Source organism: Bos grunniens, chromosome 1, assembly GCF_055505025.1.
Source record: "Bos grunniens cultivar Pamir isolate PY7600 chromosome 1, Bosgru_T2T1.0, whole genome shotgun sequence".
Taxonomy (NCBI): Eukaryota; Metazoa; Chordata; class Mammalia; order Artiodactyla; family Bovidae; genus Bos; species Bos grunniens.
In genome coordinates, this window is record NC_141165.1 from 38,933,305 (window position 1) to 38,952,314 (window position 19,010).

The window sequence follows — 19,010 nt, forward strand, 5'->3', positions numbered from 1 at the left end:
CAGGTTCTGTACTGTCTGAGCCATCAGGGAAGCCCATATCATAGCTCGAGAAATACATAAATTAGACTAGTAAAGGTACTCATTCCATCACCTGACAGTAATGTTCACTGTATTTTGACATCATTTTCACGTGTACCTAAAAACCTGTTGGTGAAGGGGACATATGACTTAAGTTCACTTATTTGTCAGATGCATGCCATTGAAAAAACCAAAATTTGAGATTTAAGAAGTAGAAGGAAGAGAAGGATCTTCTCCACTTAAAAGGTAAAAAAAAAAATTGTGGTTGATAAAACAGACCTAGAAATTTTGAGTTATCTTCAAAATAATGACTTTATATATATGTTTATATACATATACACACTAATAATATAAATAGATATATGTAAACAGAAGTATACCTATTACTTTCAAAATAATGAAAACGGAATACCACATGTTAAATCTTAAAAGAAAAAGTAGAAAAATCTGTTCTATTTTTAAAGACTGATAATAGAGAGTATAAACTACAGGCAAAGCTATAGCTTAAAATAAAATACTCTGAGTAAATCATTTATTATTAGGACCATATTGTGACTCTAAATATCCCCAGTCTTTGGAGCTTACTTTGGATTCCCCACTATATTTCCATTCTTGGGATACATCTGTGATTGTCAAGAGGCTAGGAACACACTCTGTAGTGGGCAAACACTCAAATATTATTGGAAAAATCCCAGAATGTGTGTCTTGAGAAATTCACTGCCCCAATTTATTAGAGATCTGGGGAAAAGTATTTCATTCAGCCACAGGTAAACTTGTTTCAGACATTCCGATTACAATTTCTTTAGATGAACTTTACCAACAGTTGGGCTTTTAGTGTGTTGCAAGGTGAGGGAGGACCTCACCTGTGCTTTCAGTATTGAGTTTTTAGCATCAAAGTCCTTCTAATCTAGTCCTCTTCCTACTTGTGCAATTTTTAAAAATTAAGGGAAGTACATAAACGAGCATAAACAAGGATATTCACTCCAATATTGGGTGCACTAACAACACACTAAATCTCAACACCCATCAGATGGAGGCCAGTTAAATATTTATATTGGGCAATTTAAAAAAAAAACAAACAAGACAGCTTTGTGTGTACAGATATGAAAGTGGAAAAACCAAGGTGCAGAACAGTGGATATAATGTGCCAGCATTTATGTGAAGAAACGTACATAAGACTGGAAACACTGATTGACTCCAGGCAACACATAAAGGACCGAGGCATGGTGATCACAGGGAGACTTGCTTTTTGACACCCCTTTGAAAAGAGTTTGAGTTTTTTTAACCAGGTCCATGAAAGATCTTTTCCAATGAAGACTGACTACAAAGTTAGCAATAATACTTTAATAATCAGCTTTTAGAACTTTCAGTAAAAATTAAATGGTTAAAGAAACCCTGAAACAGTCTAATGTTACCTAATTTGTGGTTTCTTTGCTGTACTCACATCTGCTTTCTACTTGAGCTCTGATATACTGGGGACAAATGACTCATGGGAAGCTTTGGTTTACCACTGCTCATACAAGCACTGGCACCATTTTCCTTGATCTGCCCTTTAGATACGAAACACAACAGAGGCTGTTCCAAGTCGTTTGCCTTTTGTATATATTTTACATCTGCAGGCTTTAAAATGGTAGATCCAGACTTCCTGAAAGAAGGGACAACATATTTACTTGAGTATACTGACTCAGATCTCCTTGAGTCCATACTCACTATGGCTAAGCCACAGTTATAAATGGAGGGTGTCTAGGAAAACTGCTTCCATTTTCATCTGTTCATTCTTGAAAATCCAACAGAGATTCTTTTCATTCTCTAAAATTCTGTTCTGTGTATAAAACAGTATCTGGACATCTGATCTTAAATGGAAACGTCACCTGAAAATGCACTATCTTTTTAAAAACTTTACCTTTTAGGGGCAGGGAAGAATGGCTAACAACAAAAGCTGATTGGTTCTGTTGCAGGAGTGTATTCATTCACACCGGATTCTCTCCAGTGGGTGGAAATTTACTTGTTTTGCAATTAGCAGAAACTAATCTCAAGACTAAAATCACACCTATTCAAAATGAAGTGAAATGTGAACCGTCCTTTCCTAGGGTAGATGTGGGGAGAAGCCACTCGCAGATTATGCAAGGGTTGAATGCATCCTACAACCAGACCAACCTCAGTTTCAATTCTGGCTCTACTAGCGCACAAGCCGGGACTTTGGAAAAGTTTCTGCATATATAAAATGGGAGTGCTATCACTTCTTTTAGGGTTGTTGTGAGGACTGCATGAGATAAGTCAAGAAAATACCTAGTCTGGTATCAGTCGCACATTATGAGGGAGAAGAAAAGGAAGGAAGCAAAGAGATTTGAAGCCAGAATTGTACCCTTTGGTACTCTTCAGGGACCAAATTCACAGGAAAACGATAAGTACCCTTCTTGCCTTGGTGTGGGTGAAGACAGGAGACCTAAGTGATTTTTCCAAGAGCTTCAATAAAGGTAACTGGAGAGGATGCTGGAGCTGTAGCGTCAAGCTGGATAGCATGTCATGAACCACATAGCCAAGAGGCCAAGAAAAGACGGCAAGGGCAGTGAAAGGGTAATGCAGCCAAAAGGGAGGAAAGGATACTATCTGGGTATATGAGTAGGCACTGAGGCAACCAAAGCTGCTTCTGAGCTCCAGAGGCCCTTGCTTGAACATCTATTTATCCAGCTCCGAGTCAAAGCTTACCAAGATTCGGCTGAGACACGGCCATGGACCTCTGGGGCGCTGGTGTGGAAGTGGCAGCTGGGTGGAGGTTCATATGATTCAGGGGCTGATTCATCGCCTTCCTAGGGTCTTGCCATGTGGTGATTTTTTCTATGTGACTAAAAGAAGGAAAACAATTATCTCTTTAATTGTTAGCATCATTATCATCATCACCAGTAACAACACAACAGTTAAATGATGCTGGCCTTTCTTCCTTCAGAATCTGCTTACAGGAGGTTGACACATTGTTTCCAGCCAACATCAAGCTTGCCCACTTACCCTCCATCCAAGTTGGGCCATGATATGGGGATTTTGCAGGGGACTCTCTGACAGTAAGTCCATGATTTAGTTGACCAGTTGCCTCCATGTGCAAACGCCCTCTTAAGGGTTTCCTGCCTTACCAAGGATGGACCAGCCCCAGCATACTTCCCCAAGTCCAAGGAGCCTATGTTCTCCAGTCCCCAGTGCTCACTGCCATCCAAGCATTGGGATACCATGGCACAAACTCCTCTTCCAAAGCAGGACCCTGCTCTCCTGCCCATCAGCTCTCCCATACTCTCCCAGCTCATGTAATTGACATAATGAGACACCTCCACCTGGCCCCAGCCAAAGACAGGGCCCTTGAAACCAATCCCATAAACATGACATTACACAGCTCTTACTAAGGGTAAGACACTGTGAGGTCCACAGGAAGCTTATATTCTACCATGCAAGGTAACAACTGGGTAGCTGGAGAACAGAGTAGCAGGAAATACATGTAGGAAGTGCTAGATTATGGAGACACCCAGATTACCGAGGCATAAAGGCTTCTGGGGAATAAGACATGATTAGACTTTTGGTCATAAACAACACCCAAGCTTTGTTATTAATCTTAGAGAAACCAGAAGGACATCAGCTTCCACCCAGAGTTTCCAGTATATCTTCAGAAAGATGGATGGGACCTCTAGCTTTCCTACCTCCTTCCAGACCACATCACAAGTCACTCCTGGTGCCTTACAGACCCTGTGTCACTCCATAAACTCAATCTTTTTTGAGAGTTTAGTACATTTTTCTTTTAAAGATAAGCATACTCATTTGGTGCCACAAATCTGTTTTCTGAACTATATCAAAGATCTTTCTGTATTTATCAAAGACAACAAACTTTGATGGCAGAAGCTGAATGTCAGTCTGTTGTTCTAAGCCTTGTAACTAGGTTGCCTCTCCCAAACCAAAGGGCAATGCCAACCCCACATGTTATAGATCCTCCTAGATCCATGTGAAAAAGAGCAACCTCGTTCCTTTTAAACACACCTTACTTTTGAATAGCAATGACTTCCTTTGAATCCTTTGTGTAGAAAACCACTATTAGTATCACTGAGTTTAAACCTACATCAGTGACTCTCTTGTAATGGAGTTATATTTATCTTTTCTTTTGCTTCCATTTCCTCATATTTGAATACAGCCTCTACTAAAATTCTTCCTCATATTTCTTCATCCCAGACTAGAAGTTATTGCCATGGATGCTCATTCATTGCCTTGAGTGAAAACTTGGATGTTTTCCCAAGAGAGCCTTTAAAATGAGTATGATTTAAAAGGAAAAGAAAAACAAGTCAGTTTCCATAAAAGAGGCAAAATTAAATTTAACTGTAGAGTTTCATGCTATAGGACTCTTTAAAAAATAATCAAAAATAAATTGGGAGGAATAAAAATAAAAAAACTAAGACGATCTTGAGAAGGATGGTGGTGGTCGTGAGGAGACTGAACTAAAAAGATGAAAATCAGCTATCTAAGGATCAAGAAACAACTGTCTTAGTTACACCTTCAAGGTTAACAATAGTAATTCTGTTCAAAGAGTTCATAAAATTCTCTGCAACCTTTGGTCTCGTGGAGACTCATAGCCAGGGGGTTTGTCACAGTCTTCCAAAAGAGGAACAACTGATGAGGATGTCAAAGTTGAGAAAACTCCCTTCAGCAAAGTAATTAGAGCTAAGAAACCCTTTGACTACCTATTCCTTCAGGATTCCATATCACTAAAACACACGGTAAGCAAGAAATACTTTCCACTGTACCAAAAAGGGAGGCATCCTTCTCTCTTTCATGAACCTTTCTTAGACCCTCTGACACCATGACTATACTGACACTGCCATAGAACCAGCACGAGCACAGCCCAGAGTGAGAAGCAGTGATATAGTAATACATACTGTGCTTGCTCAGTTGCTTTAGTCGTGTCCAACTCTTGGCGATCCTATGGACCATAGCCCACCAGGCTCCTTTGTCTATGGGATTCTCCAGGCAAGAATACTGGAGTGGGTTGCCACACACTTCTCTTGGGGATCTTTCCAACCCAGGGATCAAACCTGCATCTCTTATGTCTCTGCATTGGCAGGTGGGTTCTTTACCACCTTGGACATTTAAGGATACTGCCGTGTACACACTCAGCTCCCTGTCAGTGATCAGAACAATACGGGAACCGGAATGATGGATTCTCAAATGCCCGTCCCCCATTCACCCTTCCCATTCTGAACAAGTGGGCTGGGACTCTCAAGTCTGCAGAGAGCAGAAAGGCTCACGCCCAAAGTGGTAGAGAAGCCCAGCTTGTCTGAAGACAGCCACTGTGGCTGACAGCCTCCATCCCCTGGGAGAGAGGGCAGAGTTTTTCTGGATGGACACTCTGACCCTCATCCTAAGAGATCTGACCCCAAAGATGCCACAGCTTCAAGCCCCAAAACTGCCCCCACAACCGTGGGAGCCTCTTCAGCCCACCCTTCAAACTCCACACCCCGCCAACGCTTTTTAAAGGACTTTTGTTCCCAGCGGGTTTGATAATTAAATGTGTCACTCACTGTATTCCCCAAAGACTTGAGTACAAGGGGGAGCCTTTCATACGTAAGCAGCTCTCTTTGCTCTGAAACAACTCTGAGAAGAAGTTCTCTTTGCTCTGAAACAATTCTGAGAAGAAAGCCACTCTACTTTCCAGCCCCTGCACACCAATCGACCGCAGGGCAGTTCTCTAAAACTCAGTTTATGTGACATCCAGGGCGACACCTGGTCTGAATGCCAAGAGCAAGGGCATTGCTCATAAGAATTTAATCCACCACTCATGATTTGATTTGAAAACTAAATTCATTTAGGTCCCCACATCCTATTCCCAACCGTAGGATAAACCATCGCTCTTTCATGCTGCTGCCTCATCTCTGCTCCCTCTTCTCAGAGCTACTGAGTCACTTCCTTTCTTGTATTTCTCAGTGCAGAGAAATACTGCACTGTTTGCCAGGACCCACAGTTTAGCTCAATTAATCTCCACTTCCCTACTACTCCCACCCCTGTCTGACATCACTCTCTTGCTGAGTCCACTTCAAGCAAATGTCTACGGGGGAAAAAGGAAAAAAAAAATGATGAAAGAAAGGGAGAAAGAAATGATGAAGGAAAGAAAGAAAATGTCTCTCTGCTGCTTTAAGTCCAGTTTCCCTTAAAAATTTACATATGTAATATTTATATACACTTACATATGTATGTTCAACTGCATAATAGTGTATATTCTATGAACACACATTCTATACAGCTTTCATACGAAAACGGAACAGAAGACTTCACTGGTGGTCCAGTGGTTAAGAATCCACTTTCCAATGCAGGGAACAATGGTTCAATCCTTGATCAGGGAACTAAGATTCCACATCCTGTGGGGCAACTAAGTGCCACAATTACACAAGCCCACTCACCACAACAAAGACCCAGCATAGCCCCACTTCCCTAAACAAAGGAACCAAAAAAGATACCAAAGTATTTAGACTGATATATGCAAGTATCTGTCTGCAATGCAAGAGCCACAGGAGACTCTGATTCGATCTCTGGGTCGGGAAAATCCCCTGGAGGAGGACATGGCAACCCATCTAGTATTCTTGCCTGGACAATTCTATGGGCAGAGGAGCCTGGCGGGCTACAGTCCATGGGGTTGCAGAGTTGGACATGACTGAGCACGCACACGTGTAAGCAAATAATATGCTCACTGGAGATTTGTTTCCCCCTTAATCTAAACTCTTCTATACTTTCCAGTTTTGAACTGCGATAATGTACTGTTTTCATAACCAGTGAAAATAAAACACTTCTGAAGGTGCAAAAAGACAGAAAAGGAAAATGATGCATGAAATGCAGGTCATAGGTACTAAAAAGTTACTGGAGATAAACTAGAGATTTGGCTCCTATTTTTGAGTGGCCAAAGTAAGAAGGGAAATGGATTCAATTACCTGTCTCCATGCTTTTTATAAAGGAAAAAAAGCCAGTCTCTAAGGGAAAGAAAAACTCTTCTTGATACACACTCTCAAACACCCAATTTTCCTGGACTAAAAAAAAAAAAAAAGATGTCTGCAGGGATTTCTCATGGAAGCCCCAGGTGGTGGGCAATGGAAATGGCACCTGTTACAAAGGTAATGGAATCTTTTCCTCTTCCTTCAGGGCCCCCTTTGACTACGACTTCCCAGACTGCCTTTCTTCACAGTCTTATAAAGGACAAATATACAACCACACCAGGGTCTGTGAGAGCTTCAGTTCTGAGGACCTGCATGTTTGCCGGGGGGCAAGAAAGGTCAAGCACTTCTCTGAGAAGATATTAGGTTGGAAATGGTAGTTTATGGAAAGCTGTGTTGTGTTAAATAATTTTTCCTTCTAGAATCTGAATGTGTTCTTCAATACAGACACAAGTTGGGAAAGCCATTTTGTGTATTAGGAACATTCTGTGTTTGGGGTTAGAATGCCATTGAAATCAGTGGGGGAGGGAAGAGCATTATGACTCTCCCAATCACCCTCCCCTACAGGCCTGGCCCCTCCCAACAGCCTCCAGGAGATTGTTAATTTAGCTCCTATTTACATGACCTTTCACCTGGATGAGGACAATGGCCTCCAGGCTTCCCTCCCCCAGTCTCTCAGGTTTTCCTTCCGTCCTCCATCCCTTCCCCACCCTTTCTATCTGACAATCCCTTCTCCAACACACCTCCAGACTCATCCCTAGAACAGCTGGGTCTGAGGTCCCCACGACCCTTGACATCCTACTGGGAGACAGTGAAGCAACTGTGTCTTCTGGAAAGACCACAGGCTGGGAGTCACACATACCCGAGTTCTTTTGTTTTTTGTTGTGTTTCTTTGTTTTGGCCACACCTCACAGTCTTGCCTGGAGAATCCCAGGGACGGCGGAGCCTGGTGGGCTGCCGTCTATGGGGTCTCACAGTCAGACACGACTCAAGTGACTTAGCAGCAGCAGCAGCACAGCTTGTGGGATATCCAGTTCCCCAACTGGGGATCCAACTTGCACCTTCAGTAGTGAAAGCTCAAGAGTCCTAAGCACCGGATCTCCAGGGGATCCCTACATATGTCTGAGCTTTAATACAGCTCCGATCTTGTGTGACCTATGTGGACAAGCCATTTAACCCATCCTGGTCTCAGCACCCATATCTATGAAACAGGGGTAAAAAAGCCAACAAATGCTCTGGTTCCTTTTCCTGAGGGTGAAAAAACGGCTGTTCTGGGAAACCTGTGATCACCGAGGTCACCTGCCAACTTCATGACCGGTTCACTTCACTTCTCAAGCTCACCTCCTTAGCCAGTGAACTCACAGAAGACAGCTCCCGCCTCCAGCCCAAGGCTGGCAACCTTTAGCTCAACAAGCCTGGATTGTATAATTCCTATAGTGCACGTGCACTTGTTAGGCATAAAAATGAAAAGCATTTTATAAATATAAAATCTTGACTGGCGGCAGAACCATGAAAGGCAAAGATAAAATCTTATCTGCAAAAACAGAATCCACCAGCTTCTTATAGCCCAGGAAGAGGCTTGGTGTTTCTTGGATAAATTTACCCCCCAGTTCATGACCTATTACACTAACTTCATGGAAGGAAGCCACACAACAAAGACTTTCTGAAATAGAGAAAGCCTATGTAATACATTTTGTATTGCTGGAAGCATACAAAGATATAAAAATAGTAATGATTATGAGTGTTTAATTTTGAAAGAATTTGGAGTTCATAGCAATATAAGCTGTTTGCTCATATATGTGGGCAAAGATTTCATGTGCAAGTATAAGTGTTTGGCCTTTTTACTCCTCCTCCTCTCTTAATACATTACAGAGTTTCACATTAATTGTGTTGGACATTACTCAGGGCTCCCTCAACCAAGCTGTTAGGGCACGACTTAAAAGCAGCTTCTTACTACCATCTAGATAGATGATTATGTGCAAGTGTTAGTCACTCAGTCATGTCTGACTCTTTGCAACACCATGGACTGTAGCCTTCCAGGCTCCTCTGTCCATGGGATTCTCCAGGCAAGAACACTGGAGTGGGTTGCCATTTCCTTCTTGAGGAGATCTGCCTGACCCAAGGATCAAACCCAGGTCTCCTGCATTACAGGCAGATTCTTTATTGTCTGAGCCACCAGAGAAACCCAGTTATAGACAACCACACCAAGGAGATGGGAATATAAAGGCTCTAAGTGTTGTGAAAGTGAAAGTGTTAGTTGTTCAGTCCGACTCTTTGTAACCCCAAGGACTGTAGCCCACCAGGCTCCTCTGACTTGCTCAAAACTCAATTCATATTCAGTGCTTCTTCCCTTCATCCTCCTGCCAATCCCAGTTTCTCTTTAACCTCTCCTTTCATTCTTTTTTTTTTTGAGGGGGGGGGTACTAATATTTCTCTTACAATGGAACACAAGCTCTTTTGACTACAGAAAAGGCCCAGTGGAGGCAGAGCAAGGTGCCCTCACATGGTAGGCACTTGAAAAACAATACTCCTGGAACCCCCAGAATCTTCACAAGCCCAACTGAGGGCATAGGTAAAATATGCTGATTTTTAAAAATCAGACATTTAAAGCTCTTTTTTTTACTTAGTCGGCCAATTCACCACCCTCTTAATGTTATAACAAATGTTTATACAGATTGAAGATGATTTGCATAAAAACTGGTAACTAAAATAGGTTTGCAACTTGCTTGTTGTGAACCCATTCAGTTAAACTCATCAGTGTTAAAAATGAAAACTGAAGCAGATTTGCATGAGGTTGATAATTTCCCAGGCAGGTCTTGCCAAATAAATTGGACCCACTGTCAGCAGAAAACAAATGCTATGCCAATGTTTAATCCTGTACCAGATGGCAAGAAGACTTGCCCAGGACTCACATAAAAATTTGAAAATTTTCCCCAATTAGAATTAAAATACAAATACGTAAAAGCTGTTTCACTTTTTTGTTGTATTTCAGGGATAAATGCTGCCTTTCAATTACATTAAACATGTGGGCAGTGTGTTCTGATTTAAATTTCAAGACCTAGGAAATGACACATCATATCTTACTCACATCTTGCATTTCTTTGAGTGGAGCCTTTTGTCGTGTTTTGCTTTTTTGCCAGTGATACTTGGCTCTTCCGACTGACACCAGAGATGGGTCTTAATCACGAGAACAAAGACAGCTGGCATGCACACTTATAATTCTCCCAGGTTCAGAAACATACACTCTCCAGATAGTTCCTCATGTTGTTTAGTCTTTCAGTCATGTCCAACATTTTTGCGACCCCATGAACTGTAGCCCACCAGGCTCCACAGTCCGTGGGAATTCCCAGGCAAGAATTTTGGAGTGGGTTGCCATTTCCTTCTCCAGAGGATCTTCCCAACCCAGGAATCAAACCCACGTCTCCTGCGTCTCCTGCACTGGCAGGCAGATTCTTTACCACTGAGCCACCCAAACCCAGGGAATAGTAGGAGCTGATCACAGTGGAAGCCCCACAGCAGTAGCAGCTCAAAGCCCTCGTCTATAGTAGCAACCCCATCTGATTAGTAGCCATCAGTAAATTGTTCCCCTCTGTTTAACCCTATCAGTCCAGCTGGATAATAAGGACTTGTCTTTTGAATACATTGACAATTGGAAATAAAGTGCTGGCTCTTCACCTGGCTGAAAAGATGCACAGCTGATGTATTATTTTCTTTCTAAAGCAACCAATCTCCCTCCCAAGTTGTCATCTTTCCTGTTGTCAGCCCAGCTGATGATTCTTCGTCCCAAAGCAGCTTTCATTACATTACAATTGGTTATAATTCTTTTTCTGTTCTGCCAAAATCCTAAACATCACCAGCACTTGCTAGTCCAATGCATAAGAATAAAAGATACAAAGAGATAAAAGTCAAGCTGCAAATGTACCTAGCTGACACATCCATTAGAAAACATTCATATCATTCATAGATTAAGTCCTAAAGCTATAAAAACTGACTCTCTTATGCTATACAATAAAGGTAACTGTTCACATAACAAAAGTGTGTTGGCTGAGAAAGCTCATCCTTCTTTGAAACCACAAGGAATTTATAGTTAAAAGGTTCCAGTCAGATTTTCACTTCGGCAGCTCATCAAACATAGCTGCAGTCTATGACACAGGAATAATAACTCATATATAAGTAGGGGATTTTTTTAGGATCGTCTAATAAAAGATGATAGAAGACCAGAAGCATTATTTTGGTGCATGCTTCCGGTCTCTACCATTCCTTGCCAATTCAAAAAATTTCAGAGTTCTCTGGAATTCCAAATGAATGACAGGGACTGTATTTTTAACTACCAGGCTCTAATCCTCGACTTCCATCTCAGCGGTGCCAAGAAGTCTCCACTTGTTGAAATCAGCAGCAGTAGGAGCCGAAGCAGCATGGAAGGTCTTCAGGCACTTCCACCTCAGACAGCCTCGGGCATCCATCTACACAAATCTGGCTTTTCCAAACCTGCTCCATCTGGGCAGAGAGCTGAGTCAGGCAGAGCTGCAGTCAGTCCTAAAGTGCAGAGTGAGCCCACTTGAGGCTGTAATAATCATAGTTCCTTTCTGAAGGGGTTTATTTACCAGCGTTTATCCCTGCGGTGAGAAAGCTGGGGACACCATGAAGGCGCCACTTCTGGAGAAAGCCTTTTGGGAAGCCCATGACTCACGGACATGACCCAGAGGTGTGACTCAGTGACCTCACTCCGGAGGGTGAGCTTTTGTGTGAGAGGCACCCCCTCATCCCCACTGAGATCCCCAGTGCCACATGACCGGGGCAGACCTGACTTCCTCTGTGCAAACTGAGCCAACTCTTGCTTCACCTCACTTTTTCTATTCCCCAAAAAAAAGCGAGAAGAAAAAGGACTGTGTTTCTGTTTTCTTGTCTGCCTCTGGCCAAGCACTTAACTTGGGCTATACTGCAATGGTATTATCAACACTGTTTTTTTTTTTTTGCTTTTCATATCAGGATCAATAATGGTATTAAAAGATTTATAAACCACACTGTTTCTTGTGTTGAAGCTGAACAACCATGTAAGAGTTTATTTTACCAGGTTTTATTATTTCCAGGCATCAAGTATAACATAGGTGCTCAGTATCTATTTTCCCACTTTTTCACAAACAAAAATTAGGGATAGTAATGAGGAGACGTGAAGATGAGGATCTTAATGAATGGTGAATTCTAAAATTATCAAAGGAAGTGAAAGGCATTCATCCATTCGGTCATTCAACAGACTGTATTTACCCCAGGACAGTATCTTCCATGAGAATGCAGCCCCAAAAGCAGTTCTGGCAAATGAGGAGTGTGGTGAAAATTACCACTGTAAATCCTTTAAATGGGCCATAATGTACAGTGTGCTAAGCTTTGTGTATATTATAAGGTCTTTCAGTAAGTCCAACACAGCCAGATCTTTCCAGGGTTAGGACATGGTACTATTTCTACAGCCAAGCTCCAGATGAAGTGATGCTGTCCCCAAATACTTATGTTGGGATTTGCTAGGCATGTAGAATTGAATTCATGCCACTTAAATAGACATATGATCCTGAATGCCCGCAGTGTCCTCTCCTCCCTGGCAGGACGTAACAGAAGATGTAACGTGGGACCTGGAAGCTGGCGATCAGGTGGGCAGTGGCAATGAAATAAAGGTTTGGTGTCGAGGGTAACAAAGCACACACCCTATTTTTATTGTTGCTATAAAAGGTCCAGAGCCTGACATTCTAACTCAATAGCTGCATGTTAGATACGCTCCGGTATCAACAGCATCTGACATCTGGGAAGCAGCTTTAATCTCTCAATCAGTTTTTAAAAGAAAAATTTTTTAAGCTACCAAGCTACTTTAAGTGCTCAAATACTTTGAAAATTGTTTTTCCAGGCTCTCTGTGCTCAACACATGTTTCAACGTGTTGTTTTTCCAGTTGTTCTTAAATGGGACATTGACACACTGCTTGTTCCGGTGGGGCAAAACGAACTAAATGTCACTTGTCCAAGGAAATAGGGCAAAACCTCCAAAAAAACAAGAATTCTTTTGGGTTAATCTAGTCTCTCCTTTACTCATGTGGGGAGAGCCAATTCCTTTTTGGTTTGTTGTTGTTCTTGTTTTTAATTCTGGGAAGAGGATGGGCCACCCTGGTCTTCAGCCACTTTATGCACATGTTTGAATGACAAGATACATGGAACTAGAGAAGAGACTGGCATGAGCCCCAACCCTGGTCTGGAGAAAGATTGGAGGTGCTTTTCAGAGCCAGCATCCCATTTTGCAAGAACCGGTTTGGAGGAGCAAAGACAAAAGAAGGGGAGTTAGGTTTCCCAGCAGGGAGGGGAGGCCTGGAAGATAATCACCAGGCAACACTGCTTATGTTTCCTGTAAACCCAGCCCAAAGCATCTCTTTACGTGTATTTCTTTGCATCTTGGGTTGAGAGCATCACCCAAATGAGGCAGTCCTGCAGTGGCTTTGAGCTCTGGATTAACCAGTTAAGAGTTAACTTTACTTAGTGTCTCCCAGCCTGAGTTTCCTCCACTGTGAAACAGGCTAAGAACATCCTTTCCTTTCGTGCGTGAGGCTGTTTTAAATATTTCATCCCATAACAAAACAACCCACACAGTGCCAGACACACCCATGACAGTCTATAAATACTAATTCCACTTCTTTCTCTCCTGAAAATCTATCCCAACGTTTTACAAAGATCTGAGGAATTCAAATGCAAAATTGTCAGCAAACAGCCTAGAGTACAGTGAAAATGGGGAAAAAATAAGAGTGGGCATTAATTCACTGCAAAAGCTACAGATTTATATGATTTCACATAAAGCAGCTAACTAACCATTGATCTTGAGACAAAAACATTCTCAAAACACAAAAGAACAAGCAAACCACCAGCCTTTCAGTGGCTCCTTCACTACCACCCCTTCCCTCACCCTACATTCTAACAATAACAACTCTCAGGTCCAGTGTAAGAGAAGGCCAAAGCTGAGATTCCTCTAACGCCTTTGTTAGGCGCTTTTAATGGTAATGAGCATCCCGTGTCAGCCCAAGACTTCCAGTCTCATGTATAAACTAGTAAGGATTTCAGCTTGACGTGAAAAGCATAAGACATACTAGAAAAAGAGTACCTAATGGCTTTCCCTCCTTCCTAACAGAAATGCTCAAGAAGTTTCACCCTAACGAAGTTCTTTAAATCAATTACAGGGTCAAAATAGTTCACTCCCATAGTTTACCCCAAAATGAAGGGACACAGATTAGGTACAGAAACACAAGAAGACTTGAAACTTCTGTGAATCAACAAAATGGAAAAACAAATTAGCTTAAAAAGTACTATATACAAACATGTTAATGCAAAACAAACGAGTTAGCTTTGTACCCACTGCTGCTGCTGCTAAGTCGCTTCAGTCGTGACCAACTCTGTGCGACCCCAGAGACGGCAGCCCACCAGGCTCCCCCATCCCTGGGATTCTCCAGGCAAGAACACTGGAGTGGGTTGCCATTTCCTTCTCCAATGCATGAAAGTGAAAAGTGAAAGTGAAGTTGCTCAGTCATGTCTGACTCCCGGCGACCCCATGGACTGCAGCCTACCAGGCTCCTCCGTCCATGGGATTTTGTACCCACAGGTGTGTGTTAATCAAAAATATACTACTATTGGGAATTCCCTGGCAGTCCAAAGGTTAGGACTCCGCCCTTTCAATGCTGAGCACCTGAGTTCAATCCCTGGTGGAGGAGCTAAGATTCCATAAACCAGGCAGTGCAGCCAAAAAATATATACACACAAACACACACACACATACTTAACAAAGAACAGGAAATGTATTTTTTCCATTTTTATGACTTATTAACCCATCCAAACCCCACTGTTCTTCACTAATATATCATAGCTAGCATTAATTCTCATAGTAAAAAACATCTATTTAGGTGTATGCACTTTTAATTTTGATATGATTTTTAAACGTATAGGAAATGGTGTAACAGAAATCAAATATCTTTATATCTTAATACCGACATGGGCTGAGTGAGCAGCTTCTTGGTTGTGCCTTTTTACTTGATTGGCAGTAAAAGTTTTCAAACTGGGTTTGCTTGTTAATTGAATCTCCAAATAAGCGTTCTTAAAAGTGGAGGAAACATGTGTGAATAACATTTGAATTCTCAGGCCAACATCCTTCCAATTTTTGGAAGGAATACTCTTACTTGTACAGACCTTGATTTGAAGAAAAAATTGTATCAGAAACCCCTACATCAACTCTCTCCAGAATGTATGATTTAAAGAAAGATAAAAACACAGCTTCATGAAAAAGTTTTAAAATGCCCTTAAAATGCTCACCAAAGAACCCATAGCCTCACTGAGGGTCACTCTTACATATTACTAAACTTAATTGGTAACCTCTTTCTGGAGAGTAGTTTGTCAACATATTACAAAATCCTTGAAAAATCTTTGAATTAGAAACTCCTCCATGAAACATATACCAAGGAAACAGAAAGATATGGCCGAGATGACCAGTTGCTTCTGAATATCTACTCACCCTCTCTTCTGGGTGCAAGGTGTGGCCAAGAGACTAAGTTCGAGATGATAAACAGAATGCTGTGTGAAATTCTAGGGAAGTTCGTTAAATGGAAGGGATAAACAGTCTTTTCTGCTTTCCACCTTCTTTATTCCAGCTTGGAAAGTAGACATTATGACCAGAGCTACAGCAACCATTTTAAATCATGAGGAACGAAAGCTACTCAGTAAGAACAAGACAATAGAAAAGAGACAAGTGCGTGCCGAACCATCACATCAGTCCTTGATCATCTTAATTTAATGTCAGAGACAATCTCATTTCATGTCCCTGTTAATTACAAACATAATTTCAAACCAATAAACAAGTATGCAAAATGTATGTGCGAAGATGTCCACTGCAGTTTTACTTATGTCTCAAATGTGTTAAATGGTTAAGTAAATTATGGGTCTGCCAGATCATGGAAGACTGAACAGACATTACACATGACATGGATCTATACTTGTTAAAATAGAAAGTGAACATAATGCTAAGTGAACATAATACTAAGTGAACATAATACTATTTTGGTTAACATCCAAACATATGAATAAGAGGAAAGTAGGCTTTAGTCATATCTTTAGATTTCTTGATACTTTCTCCACTTTGTACAATAACCATTACTTTCTAATCAGAAAAAAAAAAAAAAAAAAGGAGAGAAAGAATGAGAAAAGCTATCCTCCTCTGCCCTGCTCCAAGTAAACTCGCTTCCTGCTGAAAAAAATAACACTGCATTCCATATTCAAACTTAACACTGCTAATTACAGCCTCCAAGAATAAGCCCACAGCTAGAGTGTAGTTGAACCTCTTGTCAGTCCCTTAACTGTGAGCTGGAAAAGGCACCATCCTAATACTCCCCTGAGTGCTCAGCCTAAAGGTGCTGTGAACCAGGGAGGGGCACAAAGCCGGGTGTGGGGAGCGGGAGAAGGGATAAAGAGGATCAAGGGAAATTCTATAATTAAGCAATATTTCATGGCTGCCTCTGGCAGCTGTTTGAGCGAGCTGGGGGACTGTGAACCAGGCGTCAACAGACTGAGCAGCTCTGTCCTCTGGCAGATCAAGCGGGGCCTGTCATCTGGAGCACTGTCTACACTTCACAGGACAATGGGAGGCATCTTATATCCAGCACCTGTCTGCTCTGGAGACGCCCAGCTGCGGTGCCGTTCTTGCTGTCATCTTCCTAATCCAGAAGGGAGAGGCATTTATTGTCTCTTGAAAGATTAGGGTGCATCTTTGATTCTCTTCTCATGAAAGAGAATGCATGCCTCATGTTCCTGTGTTTGTTTTCTTCTCATGCCTCCTGACTTCTTTTCTTATTAAAGGAAGAAAACTACCCTTGCAGCTGTATTTTTCATTTTTTAACCCCCACGTTAATTACATAGTCATTCCAAATAATGGTTTAAATTTAGTCTGATGACCAACCACAAGCCTCGTTCTCCTCCCACTCCAAGGCACATCCTGCCTTCAGAACTGCTAAGGAGTTCCCACTGAGTTGGAGAGGAACTCTGTATAAAGAAGCAGGATAAAGATCATAATAATGGTCAAAGGAAATGGTATTTTCTCTACAGGACACATTTAGATTTTTCCTTTCCATGAGACTTTTTTTTAAAGGATGTTGAATTGAAGGAGACTTTAAATAAGCTTTCAAGTTCTCAGTAGTTCCAATATTGGATCTAGTGTGGAAGACCTACAGCAGATATTCAAAAATTACTCATGAAACAAATGACTTTAAAAAGCAAGGAGGGAAAAAATGTATTTAATGAGCTTCCTTTAACAAAATATTTTGTTTCTCAGTGACAGGATCAAATAAATCACCCATATCTTATGTACCCTTATCTATCAAGTGTTCAAAAAAACTCATCCAGGAAAATTTGTTCTTTACTGGTCCCTGGAAGGACATGAAGCCTAGAGGATGCTGTAACAGCCTCTAAAACAAATGAAAGCATTATTAATTTATTCTAATTTGATTCAGCAAGCTGGTCAACTGAACCACCACCAAGTGCTGCTCACCATGGACCCTGAAAGTACACCACCTCGGGCATATTGTAGACACGCAATAAATGCTTTTTGTTGCTCTTGTTGTTGCTGCTGGGTTTTTGGCCACACTGCATGGCTTGGGGGATCTCAGTTCCCCAACCAGGGATTGAACCGAATCCTAATCACTAGATCACCAGGTTATGCTGTGCTTAGTCACTTCAGTTGTGTCTGATTCTCTGCAACCTCATGGACTGTAGCCCACCAGGCTCCTCTGTCCATGGAATTTCCCAGGCAAGAACACTGGAGTGGGTCGCCATTTCCTACTCCAGGGGACCTTCCCAACCCAGGGATTGAACCTGAGTCTCTTACGTCTCCTGCACTGGCAGACAGATTCTTCACCACTAGCACCACCCTTATGTATATACAGACTGCCAGGGAAGTTCCAATAAATAAATGTTTGTCAAATGAATGAATGAATGAACATACGAATGAAGTTAATAGTGACAGTCATGATAATGACTATTAGTCATACATCACAATATTCACAGTAATGATGGTAATAATAATGTCCGACAGCAACTGTTGACATGTATATAGCACTTCATAGCTCCAAAAATTACCTTAATTGTACCCTCACATAGCAGACTTACTAACCTTCATTTTTAACATCCAGAAATTGAGTTGGGAAAAGTTAAATGACTTAATAAATTTCCTGATGTTCTATGTGACACAGCTGAGAGCCCAAACTTACTCTAGAGTTGGGTCTTGGGCTTTTTTTTCCATAACAGGATACTGCTTTGTGAACCCAAAGAGGCTGACACAAATAATCTGGACCTTTAGGAAGGAAGGAAAAGAGGGTACAGACAGTTGGTGCTGCTGATAGCCTGACTGTCCTGGAACAACGTCACCTACAGGCTTGGTCCCTCAGAGGAAAGGGCCCCACAAGACAGACTCTTCCCCCCATCGTCTTGCTTCAACAATCCCACCTCGTGGGCTTCCCAGGTTGCTTAGTGGTAAAGAATCCACCTGCACTCTGGAGACACAGGTTCAGTCCTTGGGTCAGAAAGATCCCCTGGAGGAGGAAATGGCAACCCACTCCAGTATTCTTACCTGGGAAAGCCCATGGAGAGAAGACCCTGGGGGGCTCTTCTACAGTCTATGGGGTTGCAAAAGAGTCAGACATGACTGAGCACACACCAATCATCCCTCCTCATCCCTCCTGAACCCCTTGAGTCATGGAGTGTATGCACTTGCCTACAAAGTTGACCTTTTAACTGGCCTGGTTTTAATCAGGCCCATCTGGTCCAGAAAAAGGACTCCCGTGACAGTAAAACAAATTAGCTCCATGTGATCCTGTAGTTGATGTTAGGGAGGAAGGAGAGGAAGACAGACAAATACTACTTTAAAAAAGTAAACCAAATACAAAGCCAGACTCTCTGCTGTGACTTAAAAGGAAGAGGTAAAAAGACTCTGAAGATGGATTTGGAGACACAAAGGTAGCAGCCGAGTATGGCTCTCAAGAG

General features: G+C 41.9%; 1 protein-coding gene across 2 annotated transcripts in view; it reads right to left on the reverse strand.

Moving 5' to 3' along the window:
- Nucleotides 1-19,010, reverse strand: part of WWTR1 (WW domain containing transcription regulator 1) — a 149,038-nt gene that overhangs the window by 62,550 nt on the left and 67,478 nt on the right. For both annotated transcript variants that reach the window (XM_086387961.1, XM_086388039.1), the window contains exon 3: nt 2,728-2,864. In XM_086387961.1, coding sequence (XP_086244087.1) covers nt 2,728-2,864 — 137 coding nt within the window. The remainder of the gene's footprint in view (nt 1-2,727; nt 2,865-19,010) is intronic.